We start from the raw sequence: 19498 nt of genomic DNA, 5'->3' as shown, positions 1-19498 counted from the left end.
ACAAGTGGCATTACCATACCTCTGACTAGAAGAACAAGAGAGGCAGCTCTACTTTACCTACCTCCACAAAATGAGACATGCACATCTTAAACAATAAAAGGGGCAGGGATGCAGATAACATACAGCATATTAATATTAGAGGTGACACATGCCAGAAGACTTCCAGTGTTATAAATACATGCATGCTATCCAGAAGTAATAAATCTGGGTCTCAAATAATCTGCAGAGAACAGTTGGGGGGTGGGGAGAAAATCACACAGCATTATAACTGATCAAGTGCATTTTAAGAAAACCTTCCTTTTCATCACTGGAAATGGGCCATTATTAGATCTTGAATACCAAGCTAGCAAAACTGTTTGTATACTGCAGTATGAGAATGGTTTTTTGGTATTACTCAAATTCAATGAGTATCTCATTGAGTGAGATCATGAATATCATGATGATATTCATATCTCATGAATATGCGCTCATTGAGAGCATATCTCCAACCAGAGACAACACAACCATGCCAATAACTGCCTGTGTTGAGAGGCAAATTGTTTAATTAAAATATAAAATGTGAAAGTTGCACAAACAGGTATTTATGGTGGTGTTGCCAAGATACAGTATATACAGAAAGAAATAAAGTTGTATCACCAAAAGACTTAAGCAGAACAGAAAAGGCCTGCCTGGCACAGAAGAGAAGCAAAAGAAAAAAGAAGAAATCCACTTCTTACAGCAACACCAGATGCCCAAGGAAGAAGAACAAAGGGGCCAAGAAAGTTACAAGAACTATGGAGCAGGGCAAACTTAACCAATTCCATGTGTACAGTAGGTCACCATCTGGAGATCTGTATTAATCTGGTAACCTCACCATTCCGTCTTCTTGGATGCTGCACAGCAGCACTAGCAGAAGTTATTTTTGGAAATAAGGTGGGGGAGGGAAGATGGTTAGGAAAGCTACAAGATATCCAAGAAGAAAAACACATGAGAACACTAAGCAGAGCACACTAGCAAGAAATGCCTTTTTTTTTTTTTTGCCATGTTCAGCATTTATTAGTGCAAGATCTCTATTAATATGAGTGAGTTTATAAGCTTCATGAGCAGATCTATCTTCTGGAAGTGGCAAAAAAGAATGTCAGGATCCTCCTTTCAGTGGGTACTTTACTAAACAGGGAGGGCTGTACCAGTACTGCTAAGCCCACTGGGAGGAGCACATGTTGCTAAATTCATCCATGTGACGTATCAGTGCAGAAGTACATGAAAGTTTAGAATAAAAAGTGAGAAGTTTCATGATCTTCAAACATTTCCTCTGGTGCTCTCGCACTCAATAAGCAGAGCAAAACAATACCCGAGTTCTCACCAACACCATTACTAGATCTTAAGTAAAATGTAAACAATTTAAATGAATCCAACATTTTCAGAGAAGCCAGAAAACCTGTATGCACTATCGTATACCTACTAAAATATCCAGCAGTTCTAATTCTGCAGGCGTGTACATCTTTCAGAAGTAATACAACATATGTGCATGCATTTACACTTACATCTGATTTTTAGCCGCTTGCCTCTGAGCTTTCCGTTCTTTCCTTTTTTGATCTGGTGGCTTAGCAAAAACAATTTCAATGTTTTCTCCCTCTAAATCTTTGCCATTCATTTCTTCCATTGCCTGAAGGAATTAACCAGACTTTAAATATACTTCTAAACATATGTGAAGTTATTAATTTTATTCTATCTTTTAGAGTATGCATTTTAAAATTTGTTATCCAGAACTAAAACAACAATATAAAGCTAAAAAATTTTTTTAAATAATCAGACAGCATAGTATCGTGGGTTCCAGAGTTATGCATTTCCTCTTAACTTGGCTCTCAAACCCAGGACTGCATGTATCAGTTTAGAAATCTTCCACTCAAAACTGTAAACAGGCTTCAATCTTTGCAAGCTGTTTCAATTAATGAAGTGATGGAACTGTCCTCTGAAAGTACAGATTTTGCAATACAGGAATAAATTTCTAATGTCAACACACACACAAACACTACTAAAGCTAGAGATCAGTATATGTTTTTATTCCTTTATTTTACTTGTAATAACTGTAACTTTCTTTTTAAACCAGAAGCCAAAAATTAGAATTTAACAGTCTCATTCTGACCACAAAAACACCCCAAAACAAACCACCACCAACGACAAAAAACACCCAACAAAAACCCCACGAGCACACACACGTACAATTCCCATGGGTCACAGTAATTGCTACAAGTTAAATTCAAGCAAGGGAATCCTAAAGATTCTACCACTTTTAGGGACTCTACATAGCTAAGCCTTGACGGGATACAGATCCTATGAAAAGATTCTTTCCATCATCTTCCTAAGTATTTGCTTTAAGGCATCTGGAAGAGTAAGAAAAACTGAATCTCCTTGTATCCTGCATCCTCCCACAGAATATAAAAAATAGATACACTATAGGCAGGAGAGGAATTACACCTTCCCTTCCTAATGACAGATGACAGGAGAAAAAAACATCAAGCCAGGCTAGCAAAATCCAGGAATGACAATTACTCAATTGTCCAGCACCTCTCATCAAAAAGAAAAAGGTGCTTATTCCACACCATAAAAAGGAAGTCATTCTGTTCCTGGAAAATAAAAAGATTACCTAAGTTTTTATCACCTGCCCTAGAGAAACTGCTTTAGATTCTACCAATAATTTGGTAAGAAGAGTCATTCAACTTCTGGCACTTCAGTTTCAAATGATAACACATATGATTATCTTAGATACTCATCAGCAGAATTACTTAGGTGCATCTAAGACCCACTTTTCAAGCTAGCAACTGCATCTTCCTAGGAGACACCCAGAGAAGACAAAGTTATCAATGACAATGTGTTACCATTTCTCCAGACAGAGCTTTTTCTCAAGTTAAAAGAAGTATACAGCTTCTACATGTTATGTTTAGTCACTACTTACACACACACAGTTACAGTCCTCTTCACTTACCTTTAGAGCACCATCCCGTTCATCAAAATGAATGAAAGCATAGTCTTTTAGCTTCTTCACTCGCTCTAGCTTTCCAAATTGACTGAAGGCCTTTTCTAGTATCTCCTCTGTTACAGTATTGGCAAGATTGCGTACAAACAAAACTTTTACCTAAATAATAATAATAATAAAAAAAAGGGACTTAGAAGTATGATCTAATTCCAAAACACAAAATGAAGTTTTGCAAGTCACTGCTATTGGCAGTACTGAAAACATCATTACATTTTATGTACAGCATTTTATATACACGAACATGTATATTTATATATTCATACAGCACGAGTTAGCTCCAAAATTCCCTGATAGAAATATTAAATCTGTTTTCAAACATGATTACATTAGTATCCTGAAAGTCAATCCAATTTGTGTTAATGTTTAAAAGAATCCTAGCAGCAACTCAGAACACTTTCAAACTTGAAAGAAGACAACCAGGATTGGTTACACACAAAATAATTAACTTATCAAAACATTTCATTGTTTAGACAGGTTTTTGCTCAGGTATTTGCAAAACAGTCATCACTATAATATCTAGGTCAGAGGTGACAGGCCTGCAGCTCTCAAGCTGCTTAACTTGTGGCTCCCATGCTATAGCTACACCAAATACCTAGCATCAGGACTGTGCCTGCCTGAGGAGCACTCAGTGACCCGAAGCCACAGCTAGAAAAGAGAATGCCGACAGAAGGGGATACTAAGGCTGACGCTGCCAAGTCACCCTTGGACTTTCTCACAAGTCAAACTGTGTCCTTCCCTTGAGGAACAGCCACCTCCAAATAACTCTGAAAGTCTATTCCCTTCCCCAGCTCTCTAAAGCATGCAATGTGGCTCTTAAGCTACACAAAGACTGCTATGCAGCTTATAAAATCAGAGAGGTTATCTTTCAACTATTGATATATGCCCTGTTAACTGCATGACAGTGACTAAATCATCAATATAAAGTTTCATCAACCACCAACTGCTTATGATAAAAGAAAATACAGAGCAGTCTGACAAAGGCTGAAACTAGACTCTTATTTAATATAGCAGACAACGTACACTGGACACCAGGAATCACATATTTAGTGACCCGTTAGTATTCAAAGACTCATCCTTGTGTCCACACTGAGGTCGCACTAAATGACTGTACACTAGCACGTTTACATGATGTCATCCATGAGTTCTCACAATTTACAAGCCTCTCTGACTTGTTGGGGAGAGTCCCTTCCATATGCTGCCACCATGCTCCGACAGCCTAGTCTCCTCCTACTGCCAAAGAATGGTCACAGTCTTACCTTCCTACAATGCAGCTGCACACCAGCTGCAAAGACCTGCAACTTCTGTTCACATCTCCTCCACTACTAGTGGTTTCAAATTAGCTGATGACAAAAAGTGAACACTGTACATTGCAGCACCAACTTCCCGCTCCTAACCCTGAAGGCCAACACAAATAAGATAGGGTGTGAAGGGACCAAAGAAAGCACGCTTCGATTTTTGAAGCGGAGCTATAATCTCTTACTCCCACCACATACAGGAACCCAATAAACCCAGACAGCCTTTTTATAAGAATTACTATGTAATTAAGTTACAAATAAACAGGACAGACTTCCATAAATCTTTGTCTCACGTGCTAGCTGAACTAGGATGGGATGCAGAGTTTGGAAGCAGGGATACCACAGATGATAAATCTGACCCAGCGTATCAATGCTAGTCTTTGGCAATAGTTACTCTTGCCAATTCTCAGGAGATCAGTGTCACAGCCAGCTCCATGAGGAAAGCTGCTTCCTATCCTGGGTTAGGCTTCTCCTACATGCCTTGATGGCAAGAGCAACCTTTATTTCTTGTGACCCATGTGTAATAACCATTTTTAGTAAACCGTCCTAATTGCTACCTTAACCTTATTTCATGAAAATGAATTACAGGAAGTTTTGTGATGTAATCAATGCTTTTAAAAACCAGTAACTTTCAAACAAATGTTCCTTATTCTTGTACTTTAGGAAAGGATGAAAACTAGAATCTCATGAGGAACCCTAAATAGCCTTCATTAATAAATCCACAATGACTGACATACTGTCAGACATGATTAAAAACCTCAAAAATCATCACTTTTTTCTTACAAGATGCACTGACTAATACAACATTTTTTAAAGAAGTAAAAAGCAACTAATTAAATTTTTTCCAGTGTAGACAAATCCATTAATTTCTAACAGCTGAAATTTTTTTAACACCTTTGGTCATGTTACAGGTTAAAAGCGTAGCTGAACCAGTCAAAGAAGATGTCAAAGCTAGGAGGCAGCTTAAAGCATAGGCTGAGAAAAGATGAACCCATTTTTACTTCATTTAAGAGATCTAAAAAGGGAAGGGGGGGGGGGGGAGGAAGTCCTCTTCATTAAGGCTCATAGATTATAACACCAAGGATCCATAAATACACACCTAACAAGCAATATTCCAGCAGCAGCATTTTGTCATAAAGGCAGAATTTGCTTTTAAAATTGCTTAAGATTAGACTACCCCCAAGACTTCTGGGATCTGCTCCTTTTCCTCCTCTTACCTACAGCACAAACACTTCAGACTTCATTACCACATTCTCCCAAGGGTTACTAGCCCTGTCTCCTGTCCTGTAATCTACCAGGCAGCCACAAACACAAGACTTTATTTAGCTGCTTAACCTGCCACTCCAGAACGTCCTCTGTAGCCTCAGCCATGCTACAGAAATCAAGTAAAACATTAAGAGATTTATCTGCACTACAGGTCTAAGAGGCATCAAAATAACACTTAGGAGAAATTAAGCTATCAACGTAGCTACTGGAAGTTGGAAAAAAAGTTCACTTTGGACCAGAAATCACTTACTTAACCAATTATACTCTGATCTGTCAGTACAAGCACTAATCTCCTGTAGCACATATATCTAGCTTCAGAATCTAGCTTTCTACCTCATCACGCTCAAGGTACTTCATAGTTAAGGTAACAGCCCATTTAAATTTTAAGTATGCATTCATACAGTATTCATCACAAAATTTAAGCAAAAGTCTAGAGGAGAAAGGAAAAAAGGCTCAAGTAAACATTTCAGAAATTTAAATTAGTAGGTGTCCATATATTGATGAAATGACATACTACTTCTGCAAGGTATTTAGAACAACACTGCTCACCTTCTGGCTACAAAGGTGAATTTGTCTTCCTCACAGTTTGCTCACTTGCTTTTCTAGCAGCCTTGACAAGAAAACCACCGATCAGATGATTACTCTGATAAAAGCAACCTCCTACTCCTACTCACAGTGTTTCCTCCAGAGCCTTCTACCACAGGAATGTGTAAGACGACAAGGGTCAATAGCTCTCCCTTTGCTCCCGATTGACAGTATTCAGAAGCAATGACAGCCAACCTCCAGCTCACATCTGGGAGATTACTGACTGCAGCAGCAGCTCAGCTGCTCTTTCTCTTAGGAGAAAGAGTAATAAACAACAGAAAGTAAACCTAACACTTCCAGAAGTGCCAGATGTGGTCAGTTTCTCCAAATGTACAGGAAGTGGGCAAGAAAGACTGGAGCAGAGACTTTCCTTGTTACAAGAATAAACTAAGGGACACAGCCAGTGAGGAAGGTCAGACATCAACACTTGTCTCAACTTCTGCCTTCAGACACAAGCTAGATGTTCGCTACTTTTTCAGTATTCTCATTCACATAGTCTTACTTTTCCATACGTCTTCAACCCAAGCTCCATGCCCTATCTTTGGCACATAGCACTGGAAGTATACAAGTTGGTTTTCTGCACATTTTCCGTATTTATGTTTCTTCCCTTTTCATGTCCCATTTCAAATACAAAACAATACAGGGCGTTAACACATTCAAAAAATTGTACATTAAATGGGGCAAACCACTATCAAGCTTTAATTTCTTTAGCCTTTCACTCCCCACATCTGTAAACTTACTTAGGAAAGGTACCCGATTATGTCCCCTATCATTTCCTGCTCATCTATTCAGTCACGTCAGCAGAAGTTCCTGCTCATTTATTTTAACAGTGTGCTGGATTAGGTCTCTTCTCTTGTGAGCCAAGAAGCTGAACAGATAGATAGGCTGCCATATTTAGGAAGTGCCACCTTCAACAAATTTTACCTGCAAGATTCTCTCCCCCACTGCTGATAGTCTATGATGCCAGGCAAGGAAAATAAAGTCTGCAGACAGGGTAGTCCAAAAGCTTCTGTAATACCCGTGTTATGAAAACAGCTTTTTCCCTAAAATGAGCACCCACCACAACCCTTTTCCCTTGTGGCTCACCAGAGAGGAGATCCCAGCCAAGCTATCTTACTAGGTCCACCAAAGTAGGACTCCAGCAAGTGACGTGTCTCAGATGAGAGTAAAAGCACAGATGAAAAGCAAGCAAAAAGAAAGAGATAAGGATATGGGCTAGCTAGGAGTTTCCACTAAACAACTCAGCTACACAACATAACTGAAAAAGACAGGGCGGGGCATTATCTGATGGAAAAAAAAAATCAGGTAATTAGTTTCTGGCCAAATATCACACACATATATAAAACAACTGCTACAACGTACTTCAAAATGTTAGCAGTCCAGACTTCAGTTTCACTGAAATACTCGAAATCCAAAATATTACTAGTCTTAGTATTTTAAGGAATTAACTCCCCCCAAATTAGAAATATAGATACAGAGTTCCAAATACAAAGCAATTGCCTAACTTCTCAGAAGTAACTGCTAAAGGCAACTTTGAAAATACGTTTGTGCATCTTACTGACATGTTCCAATTCTGAAGTGATAAACAAAGTTCCAAGGTTAAAAATAATTAAGGCTTCTTCTGTGATCATATCTAGATTTCTGTCCCTCCAAATACCAAGCTACATAACCATTTTAACTTTTGGAGTCACCACCACTTCCAGGTGAGAAATTAAGTACATCAGGCCTATGTGTCATTTTGGCAAGAATTATGTTCAACATTCAGCCTTGGGAGCACAAAATAACATCAGTCAATGGAGCTTTTAAATTCACATCAATTCTAGAGTGTATACATATTTTTATCACCTCACCTACATCACGTCTGTCAAGAAGGCTGAAAGATGCTATTTAAACTTAGGCTGATGTCAAGAAGTACTTACTTTGGAACAAGGCACTTTAAATGTATTATGGTTCCCTTATAGCTTTATTACCTTTGCCATGACTTCAGGATCTGGGTCTTCTATAGGGTCAGCCCATTCAACCGTAACAACATTTCCCCAGACTTTCACTTTGCCGCTCATTAACCTACGTCTGGCCTGAGCAGCAGTTTTGTGATCTTCATATTCAAGGAAACAGAAACCCCGGTTCTTTTTCTTGTCATCAGGCTGATGATACAATATGACATCTGTAAGACCCTCTGAAATTAAGCAAAATATTTATTTGTTATGGCTTCAATCCATTAATTTGTATTACAAAGCAGGGATTATCTTTCTGTTAAGTATGCATCTGACAAGTGGTTCCAAAAAAGCACGAACACACTAGACTTTTGAGACCATGTACATAACAAAATTTCCCTACCTTCAAGACCAACATTTTCAAATAGAGACATTAGACTATTCCAAGTGAGGTTCCATTTTTATTAAGTGAAGAAAGCTTAGTAGCCATGGAAGAGTACCTTTCCTCTAACTGAATGGAGGAGAGATAAGGGCAGCCGAAAGTTGTGCTTTGTCAGTTCTCCTCTCAAACCCCTAAGTCACACCACTTATCAGGATGTGTTTTTTCCATGGATATCTAAACAACAAGATCAAACTTGCGTGACTTTAAGACATCCAAGAAGTTTCTGTGATGCTCCAAGGAAGCTGAAGTATATCATTCAGTAACAGAGAAAGCTATCAAATGTTACCTTTGCCAGTTTATATGCCATTATCAAAAAGAGATCCTTATCAAATCACTAAGAATTCTGAAGCACAGAACTAGTTACGTTCTCCAACCTGCTTCAGTTTTACCTTGAAAAGTTTTAAAACATCCACTAGTATTGAAATAATTAAGCCATCTATTTATTTGAATGGCTTTTTTAAGCATTACACACTTATTCTCTACATAAAACTTGGAACCATACATCTAGTCTAATCACATACTTCAGCCCTCAGCACAACAACAGTTTTAAAAAAAAAAAAAAACCAAAACACCTAAAAGTCAGGACAAATACTGAGTGGTCTTCATTTGGATTCATCATCATTGAACCATAAGCCAAAAGATGGTGAAGAGAGTTCGTCACTGATCATGTTTGACATCTTTCCAGCTCTACAAAACATAGCTATTGACTTACCTGTTACTTTGCTAAATTCTTCAACAATTTGCTCCTTGGTTTTACTCTTAGGAATAGAACCAACAAAAAGCCTATTATTGGCAACAGAGATGCATACACCAATGTGTTTTCCAGAACGAATTTCATGGTTGTTGTACTGAAAGAAAAATAATTGGACAATCATCAATTACAGATAATGTTCACTCCCCTCCAACAGCAGCATACCAAATATTTTACTTTTGCAAACGTAGCATTGAGTAATATATTAAATTCTTTGGAGCTTAACACATTCTTACGACGCATATTCAACTGTTCTCAAGTATACTCATGTGCTCCAAGATATCTCCACAATTTCAGCCAACAATTATTCTTCCCTTCTTGTTCAAGCCTCTTTCCTAATACATGTTCCTTTAGAGACTTTTTCATGTGGGACCATGAAAGGTAAATCTTATGTCCAAGTCATCAAGGTCAAGGCTTCTCCCTTCACAACAGTGCAGAAAAAAAAAAATGCAAGTTCCTCTATAGATTGTATCTATGAATTCTTGATTTGTGTATAATACAAAACAGGAGTTACAATTAAAGTCAGATTCCCTTCTAAAGTTCCATAGTTAACAAAAGAAAGAGAGCCGTGACCAGGTCTTTTCCACAAAATGTGGAAGAGCAATCAGCAAATACTTTCCAAAGCACATAGATTACACATGTAAAGATAGTAAACAGCAAGAACAACCTTCTACTGACTTGAAATCCTAAGACTTCTGTTCAAATGCTTCTCCCATAACAGACTGTTTAGAAGACACCCTGAACAAGTCAGCAGTTTAAGGGAAAAAAAAAAAAAGTATTACTGTAGACATCTGTTGACAAAAAATGCCTTTCATTGAGATGCAGACACAGACATGCATCATCCAAATAAGCAGCAGGGAGGTCAACTGGTGGTACATCAACCCCTTTCCAACTGGAAGCCCTGCAACAGACAGTTCTTTAGCTAGGAAAATGTATTTTGTGGTCAACATCTTATTGACAAGTAGCAGGATAGCTTTTTAAAATTTAATCTAGCTATTTATTCTAGGAGTTATTTTGTGTTTGGTGGTAAACCTTCCTGCATAAGCAAGTTCTCCCACACCCCTTCTTGCTTTGTGCACTAAAATCAGGGTGAAGATGTTTGTTTATTCATATTTATCTTGTGCAAAAAAAACTACATCACTGAAAACTTTCAAAGCTAGTCAACTGCACCAAAAGTGAGCTAAAAGAAGAACTGTACATGTGAAAAGGATCTGGAGTGGCATGTTCCCAATTAATTATGTCTCAAAACATAGCAGGATACAGTAAAAGACTTCTATCTCCGTATCTGTTGCCTATGTGGCAGAGGAATAGTTGATTTTAAAGTAGGAAACAGCCGCATAGGAAGACTGTATATATGTAATTATGATCACTAATAAACTGACTCATACACATTAATGAAGAGACAGATTACAGCAGCTCAAAAAAAAAAAAAATCCTTCAAAGAAACACTTTTAAAGAACCTGACAGTTTATTAGTCTGGAAACAAGACACAAACTGATTCTTCATTAACTGAAGCATACATACATTAGGAAATATTTGTTTACATTAGGAAGCATTTTTTTACTGAGAGAGCGGTCAAACACTGGAACAGGCTTCCTAGAGAGATGGTCAATGCCCCAAGCCTGTCAGTGTTTAAAAGAGGCATTTGAACAATGCCCTTAATAATAATACTTTAACTTTCGGTCAGCCCTGAAGTGGTCAGGCAGTGGGACTAGATGATCATTGCAAGTCCCTTCCAACTGAAATATTCTATTCTATATGGATAATAGAAGGTATTATCCGACTGTTCCTGTCTAAGACCAAAGTGTGGCTACGCATTTAATCCAAAAAGAGCCTCTCATACAACTCATGGCAACAAAGTAATATTTCATAACTTAAGAAAATGAAAATATTCTACCATATTGCAATTCCACATTGTCAGTAGTTTCTAGTAGTTTTTTCATACTACAATACATTAACTACTACTTTTCATTGTACGTTTCTCTTGACCCAGAGAAAACAGTCTGGAATTAGATGCTCTTGAATATAAAGTTGGTGGGTTTTAGGTAAAGAGTTTGCATACCATCTGTAAACTTAAATTAGGCATGAACAGGCCCAAATCGTGATCTGGGTAAAGTGCCAAAACAGTGAGGCTACCAAATTAGCTATGTCAGCATACTGCTTCCCCCTCCTGTCACCACTGAATCAATGCCTGAAGTTAGTAACAGAGATATTACTATCCTCTAAACACTATGATAGATTTTTTTTTTGGCTAAGTTTATAAGAACCTACTCACAAACAGGTCAAAGTATGCATAAGATCTCTCTTGTCATTTTATGCACTTAAACTTTCACCAGCAATTTTAGTTTATTTCCAGCAGCAAACGGCAAGTTGTACTGCTAAGCATAGCTGGCAAACTGCTTAAGGGGCATATTTGCCTAACTCACCTGTACCCGCACTTTGATCAAGCTTACACTTGCTCTAGTCAAAAATACACCATATGCTACTATAGTTTTCAGTATGTTTTCCTACAAGTTTCACCTCACCAGCATTTATCCTGTACATGTCTACAGGAACCTTAATCACTCAGAAATCTCTTGAAAAACTGAAATCTAACTTCATATGAAATAGGAGGGAGAATTGAACATGTGTGCGACAGAACACAACTGGAGTTCTAATTCTTAACTCAAACAGTATAAAACAGAAGGCAAACACAAACATGGTAACAGGGAAAAAAATATCCGGGGTTAAAAAAAAATAACATCAGAATTCTGAGAGTGCTTGTGTGAACATTTGAGATGCTATTTCTACTTAACCAGCGAGGGTCAACCACACTGGATTAACTACTGGACATAAAATTAACTACTGTTCAGATCTGTAAGTCATCTCAGTATCAGGCCATAGCATCACTCCATTTTTGTCTCAGGCACAGCCCCAAAAGCATTTCAAACACAATTTAGAGAATTCTCCCCTTCTCTCCCATGCATGTGTAACTAATACAAGTGATAGACCTAAGATTTTCAACTGAGCTCTACAGCCTTATTTTGCTAGTACCCCTGCAAATCACACCTAGACAACTTGGGAAACATAATACACCAAACTAGTTAGCCAACTATGGTGGAAACCATTGAAAAGCTCACAAATGCCACATGATCCAACTTAAAACTAACCCTGCCCTCAAAGAGGTTACGTAAAGGCTGAAAAACTGCCCAAATCGCAACACTTTTCAACTATCACATTCAGTGGCTATTTAACTGAAAAACACAACTCTTTTTCTTCCTGCATATCAAAGATCGGACATAAAGGGACACCAAGTACCTCCTTCCCTTGTATCATTTAGTGGAAGACTGAGGCTAGGATCTGATGTTACTTTCACGGAAACATAACCTGAATGACTTTTCAGACCGTGCTGCCTTTACGCAAAATCCAGCTAAGCAAAGAAAAATTCCTTTTTGTTCGCTTACTAGGTGCCTCTGAGAACATATTTCATTTGATTCACTGTTTTTCTAAGTCATGTGCATAACACTTAAGAGTTCACACACTATATAAATAACTAGGTTGACAATGAAGGCACTAAGAGGTATACACAGTTATCCTCAGTATATCTGGATTGTGCACAGGAACACTAACCTTTCTTATTTAAAAAGCTAAAACAGCATATCCCAGATATTTCTGTATTTCCACTTTTGTAGATATTTCTATACTTTTTCAAAACACATTCCCATCTTCAGCTTAATTTGTCTCCACCAACTGACTTACATTATTAATATGTCAATAGGGTATCTTAACGGTTTAAGATGCACCTTATTACAAACCAAGAGATTTTAACCCTACTATATTAATACAGTATCAGTACACCTCAGAATGAGTATGGTTAGCACTCTTGAGGGTCATACTGCACACTGATCTTGGCCATATCAATGTAGTAGTAACTAGCTCAAAAAATTCAAATTCAACTTAACTAGGAAAACAAAGGAGCAGTGCAAGGATCAGGGTGGTGTTTCTTTCCCCCTTCTTTTTTAGTGATGGATACTTCGTGCATAAAACCTGGAAAGCTTAATAAGAGTAGCCTATTCCTTATATCAAACTATTTTACGCCTCTGTGTAAAACAGAGGAAGTGTTTTTTTAACCTGGCAGGATTTACGACTTTTTCCAGTCAGCTGCAGCAAACAGAACAGACCTTAACACTCAAGAGTGATAATTTCCCATCTGAAGTATCTTACGAAATTCTGCGACTTCAGAAGCATTTTTCCAGCACGGGGCCCCCTGCTGGTGCACAAGCAAGTCAGAAATCACAGAGAACCTGACCAACACTTCCCCTGCACCACAGCAACCCAAACACCACTTCTCTCTAAAACCCATCCAGATGCAGACAGCTCAGAAGTCACTACTGCTAATACCACTTCTGTTAATAATAAAGGCTCATCTAACTGGACCAAACAGCAGTCCATTGGTTTCTTTTTTTTCCCCTGTCCCTAACACAGCCAGTAAAAATTTATACATAATGTGGAAATATTTAAAAACACCTAGTAGACGTTTATGAAGTGATCTAACAATGACAGTTTCATCTTAAGCATTTAAGCACTAGGATCAGGACAACTGCTTATAAGCCAGAAAGTGTTCTTAAAAAAAAAAAAAGTACAAGTAAGAAAACTTACCAGTTTAACAGCTTCCTGAGCTGCCTCTTTAGTACAAAAAGTGACAAAAGCATATCCTCTATTTAGACCAGTTAGTGGATCCATCATTAAGCGAAGATCCCATATAGGGCCAGCTTTCTCAAATAAAGGAACAAGTTCATCTTCAAACAAGTCTCTTGGAATCTTGCCCACAAATATCTACAATAGACATACAGAGTGTTGTTTATAAAAAAATACTTACAATGAATAAGAATACATCTACATAAACATCTCCTCCTTACCTCTGTACCAACAGAAGGTTGTTGTCCTGAATATACAGACTCTGGAGGAGGTCCACCATACTTTCTCTGTCCAGTAGTCACATCAAGAGTGTAGCCGGTTCTCTCCAAGAGTGCCTTCAAGTAAGAAACTTAAAATTTTAAAATCATATACAAATTGAGCTAGTTTAGATGCACTTCATTCACAGACAGACATAATTCCTCTTAAACTGTACTGCTTTGAAACTCCCACAGGCAAATAAGCCTACTGCTAGTACTTCAATAAGAAACTTGCAAAACAATTATTAGAACTATCAGGTAAAGAAACATGGCTAGAAAATTACAGATTCACATAAGAGTTTTCCCAATTCCTTCATTTTCATACAAAAAAAAAAAAGGCCAAGTAATAGAATAGCGAGCTTCCCTTTAATTAGAAAGATCTTAGTCTGAGCCACTTCTTGTTTTGGCATGTCCAATCCTGCAAACATTTATGCACAGGAGTTCCCTTCACTTAATGAGATTACTCATAAGTGTAAAGTTGAAGAACACATGTTTAAGTGCTTACACCCCTGGAACACTGTACTGACTGCTTCAGGTATCCAACCACTGAAGTGGCAGTACTACTTCCTTTCTCCTAACCTCTCCCCCCATCCCCCCAAACTCCTTGTGGGCACATCCAGCATCCCAGCAGAAGTGATCCTCACTAGAATCACTGCATACAGTTACAGATATACTATCAATTTAATATGTTAGATGAAATTCAGTATGCAAATATATGAGAAACTCCTCTGAAATTAGTCTTTCTTAATAATTTTGTACAAAGACAAATCAACTCTACACACAAAGAAACAGCATATTAAACAAGCCTAATTATAATCAACAGTTAGTAATTTCACAACTAGAAAACTGCAAAGTTATTTTAAATGCTATAGCCATCAGCAGTAAAAGCTATGCTACTTTAAGTTAGTTAAAGTCCTCATAATGTTGTTGTTTTATGTGGTAGTGACAAAAACTCTATCTGTTTTTTTTTAAATTTATAATTAACAGCATCCCAGCCTCAAAGTCAGGAGAAAAGAGGTTTTCTGGTTTCACAAGCTACATAGTTACTTGTAATATATAACATGTTCATTTTGCACTTTACACATGAAAAGTTAAAGATGAAAGATTCTCTTGCTTTTTAAGACATCAACTAAGCATGCTTAAATGGCTTTCCTCTCCTTAAGCTTTGGTGAAGTTGCTAATCATAGAATTTTAAAATAAATCATAGTATGCCTAACTCTTGAGACAGGAGTCTCTTGCTAGCAGAAGACTCGGTCCAAGAAATAACGAGTCCATTACTAAGACAGTTTTGGGTACAGTTTACGAGAACAGTGATTATGTCCTAAGAAGTGGGCTAAATCCTAAATCCATTACTATCTGTTTTTTCAGACATGTGGTATCTCCTCCCTATTGTGGAGTTGCTTTAAACCTGAACTGAAGGGAAAAAAAAAAAAAAAAGAAAAAAAAGAAAAGAAACAAAAAACAACCACCAGTAGCTGAAGTTATGCATTCTGAACTCAAAGATCTATGCTGACAAGTTTCTGAAAACTTTTCACTGTGAAATAGTATAACTGTCTCAACTAGACATAAAACAGTCAAATCTTTTTCACTTTTATATACATTCAGTTCCAGTAATTAACAGCATATTAACTTTCCTCTTGAAGAAGTGTAAGATAAAAATGCAAGTGACAGCTTCCATTAATGACAAATAATCTAAAATAGCCTTTTAAAGAAAAACAGAGTTCCAAAAGAATCAAGGTATCTGTCACAACAGCTTTGAAAAACCACAGATAGACCACATAACTTTTATCTTTCAGGCACATACCTTAATTTTTGCCTCATCTGGTCCTTTGCTAGAATCTGCCACCTTGGTCCCCTGTTTTTCCCTCTGCCTGTATGTCTTCATGACTCCACATAAAAAGGCACTTTTGTTCTGCAAAAGATATATTAATCTTTAGTTCTGAAAACATGACAAGCCAGAATCTAATTTTACCTTGAACTAACACAGTGCTCGTTTTACATATCACACATGGATCACTGAAGAGACGTAAGCAAACCTCTTGCCAGTCAACTAGCAGTTTATCCCTCAACAATTATACTCTAAATTGCTTAACATTACCTGAACATGTGAGAGATCACTGTCTTTAAACTGCTGAAGCACTGCCAATGCACCTTCTTCATTAAATTCCTTTAAAGCTTCAATAGCTCTTTCATCTAGATCACTATGTGCAACTAACCCTAGAGAAAAGAAAAAAATTACTATATTATATTTGGGCAGCAATCTTTGTTTAACCACATTTAACACATCTAACACATTTCAGTGACCCCTAAATCAATCACTGATTAACATAAGTTACTATACCTAAGAAATCACTTAGTCCTCAAAGGTAAATACTTAAGTGTATTTAATCTTTTTTAATCAAAAAGTGTCAAAGAAAGTTAAGACTCAGAGTAACAGTTACTGCATTTATGTATTTGTTTGTCTTCTGTGAAACCCAGATGTTACACAGGCCAAGTTTATTTTCAATATCCTGAACCTGAATTCAGAAGGATCTATCAAAACCTGACTTAGCTTGGCTAGCAATGGTACCTTGGTACATTTTGAGTAGACTATAAAGACAAATAAACTACAGCACTAGAAGTGACCACCACAATCCAAAAATCAAGCTTAAAAAATGCTAGCTATTACCATGTCTGAGAGAACCAATACAATAACCTTTGCATCCATGAGCCCAAATACTATGTCACAAAGTATCATTTACATGAGAAGATGAATACCAAGGCTTCAGTTACTTAAAGTTACCCACAACTACTGTAAAAAATGCACAAAGACCACATCACCTACTCCTCCTAAAAATCATCTGTTGCCTATTCCAGCCGTTGCTATGGTCACCTGTATACTTCTCCTCCTTCCCACCCCTCAGCCCAAGCGGCCTGGCCCAAGACTTTTCTCTGAAAAATACTACAACAAATTAAAGCACTGAATGGAAAACATCCACAGATTTTGGTAAGACTGCAGTTCCCATACTTTTGGAAACCACAAAAAGTTGCTATTTTAGCCCAAAGACAGCAGAATCCAATAAAATATTGTAAGTGTGGTTTTGCAAGTTTTACATCTTACCTGCAACGTAAATTTCATCTAGTTTTTCAGCAACTTTCTGTGGTAAACCAGCATCAAGCAATGTCTGGAAATGCTCAGAATGGGTAACTGCAGCAGAAGTATCCATGGGCTCTTCAGTACCATTCCCATTAACATGTTCAGTAGCCATGTTTCCAGATATCTGTTCAAATGCAATAAGCATCATAATTAAGCTAAAAATATCTTCAAGTAGAACAATTCAAGTGACAATACATGCAACAGACTGCCCTATTCTTGCAAAAAAAAAAAAAAAAATCGTAGACCACTTCCCTGATACTTTCTGGCTTTGGAAGACGCACAAGATTCCTCAAAAGAAGCACTAACACAAAGGAAAGCCCTAACACCATTGCCTAGCGGGGGTGGGGTAGCTTTCACTGCAGGTTTTACACAACCCAGCCAGACACTCTGACTCACCTCCCTCTCTCTGTCTCTCTAACACACTCCCTAAGAGGCTCTGAACAAGTTAGAAATGGAGCAAGAAGCCAATGGCGGGGGTGGGAGGAAGAGCAAACCTGCCACATGCAGCCGCCGCTACCGCGATACCGTCACTGACACCCGCTGCTGCCTCCACCTCCCGTTGCAAACTCGCTGCCCCCCGGAGCGAGCCGCCTCTCCAGGCTCCAGGCGCGGCCGGGATCCCTTCCCGCCTCCACTCCGGTGTCGGCCGGGCAAGTGAGAGGAACAAAGCGCTCTTCCCAGTCCGCACCCACCCACGGTGGCGGCGGCAGCGGCAGCCGCCATGAGCCCGATGGAAACACGTGCTCTGCGCGTTCAGATGTCCTACAACTTCCTCCAGTGACCGACTTCCCCCCCTCCCCGCCACACTCCCGCAGGAGGAGCGGCTCCCCCCCACCCCAAGCCCCAGCCATTCCCCACCTCTCACCCTATTCCCCCTGGAGAGCGGTTGCAACACCCCGGGCCCGATTTCACCACTCGGCCGGGAGCTCGCGGCGCCTCCCGGCCCCGCCGCCACCCCCCCAGCCACACTTCTCCCCGAAACAATGCAGGGGCCAGCCGCCAGCCCCGTCTCCCGGCCGGGAAACGCCGCTGCCCGCCGCCCACCGCCTCACGACGTGACCGGGGGCACGCCAGACCCGAGCGGCCCCCCTCCCCACGCACACTCCGGGCATCGAGGTCGCGGCTCGCCCCGCTGCGGAGCGGCTCCCCCCGGCCCGGCCCAGCCCCTCTCGGGCAATGAATGGAGCGGCGGAGCCGGCAGGACAATGAGGCGAGAACCACGCGCCCCGCGCGGGGACGGCCCGGGTCCCTCCGGCCGCCGCCGCCTCCCCAGCGCCGGCCAGCTGCCGGGCCTAGTGCGTGGGCACCGGCCCAGGCCGGCCGCCCCCCGCCCGACAGCGGCGGCCACGAAGGCAGCCAGCTCCTCCACCCATCACGCAGCGCCTGGCAGCCGGGCCCCGGCCCGACAGCGCTGCAGGGCCCCAGCGTGCGCCTCCCGCCCCGCCCGCCGGCTCCCCTCCGCCGCCTCAACCCCCTCTGCCGCCCGGCCCGGCCCTGCCCCGGCCCGCTCCCACCCCGCTCCGCGGGCGGCTGCCGCCGCTCCGAGCCGCGGCGAGCCCGAGTCCGCCGGCCTGCCCCGCCGGCGCCCAGCGCCTGACCTGTCGCTGCGGGGGTGAAACGCCGTGCGAAGGGGCTCGGGGCGCGGCTAGCGGCTCGGCGTGCTGAGGAGCTGCCCCCCTTCTCCGCTCCCTCGGTGTGTCCGGACAGTGTGCTGGAGCTGGCGTAAAATGGCGGCCGCTCGAGCGCTCACGCCGCTGCTGGCACCAACCCCAGCCCCTTCCACTCGGCTCCGGGGGGGGCGGGGGAGAGGAGGAGGCGCCGCGCGCGCTGGCGCAGCCCCAAACCCGGGGTCTCCCAGGCAGCTCCGCAAGGGTTATCGCCTCGCCCCGCCCGCCGGGCTGCCCGCGCGCGCGCGCGCACCCGCCCGCCCCGCCCCGCCCCGCCCTCGCGCGCGCGGTCTCTCCTGCCCTCCCCTCCGTCCCCCACGCGCTCCGTGTTCCATGCGGAGCGGCGCGCACCGCCCTCTCCCACCCCGCCCGGGTGGAGCGTCAGCCGGCAGGGGCGCGCGGCGCTCGCGCAGGCTGCGCGCTGCCGAGAGGGGAGGGGAGGCGGCGGCGGCGGCGGCCCAAGTCCCGCGGG

The 19498-nt window shown here is 41.0% G+C and overlaps 1 protein-coding gene across 5 annotated transcripts in view; it reads right to left on the bottom strand.

The window, feature by feature from the left end:
- SYNCRIP (synaptotagmin binding cytoplasmic RNA interacting protein) overlaps positions 1-19082 on the bottom strand; it is a 26452-nt gene extending 7370 nt beyond the window's left edge. For 3 of the 5 annotated variants that reach the window (XM_050892987.1, XM_050892988.1, XM_050892989.1), the window contains exons 1-10: positions 18958-19015; positions 17324-17483; positions 16322-16440; positions 16028-16135; positions 14188-14301; positions 13928-14104; positions 9251-9386; positions 8133-8338; positions 2966-3115; positions 1524-1645 (exon numbers count right to left, since the gene is read on the bottom strand). In XM_050892987.1, the coding sequence (XP_050748944.1) occupies positions 1524-1645; positions 2966-3115; positions 8133-8338; positions 9251-9386; positions 13928-14104; positions 14188-14301; positions 16028-16135; positions 16322-16440; positions 17324-17471 (1280 nt within the window). In that variant the 5' untranslated portion in view covers positions 17472-17483; positions 18958-19015. Of the gene's footprint in view, positions 1-1523; positions 1646-2965; positions 3116-8132; positions 8339-9250; positions 9387-13927; positions 14105-14187; positions 14302-16027; positions 16136-16321; positions 16441-17323; positions 17484-18957 lie in introns of all 5 variants that reach the window. The other 2 variants (XM_050892990.1, XM_050892991.1) reach the window with 2 other exon arrangements.
- Between the last annotated feature and the right edge of the window lie 416 nt (positions 19083-19498).

Source organism: Gymnogyps californianus, chromosome 3 (genome assembly GCF_018139145.2).
Source record: "Gymnogyps californianus isolate 813 chromosome 3, ASM1813914v2, whole genome shotgun sequence".
NCBI lineage: Eukaryota > Metazoa > Chordata > Aves > Accipitriformes > Cathartidae > Gymnogyps > Gymnogyps californianus.
The sequence above is the reverse complement of the archived record's forward strand: the minus strand, read 5'-3'. Positions and strand labels throughout refer to the sequence as shown.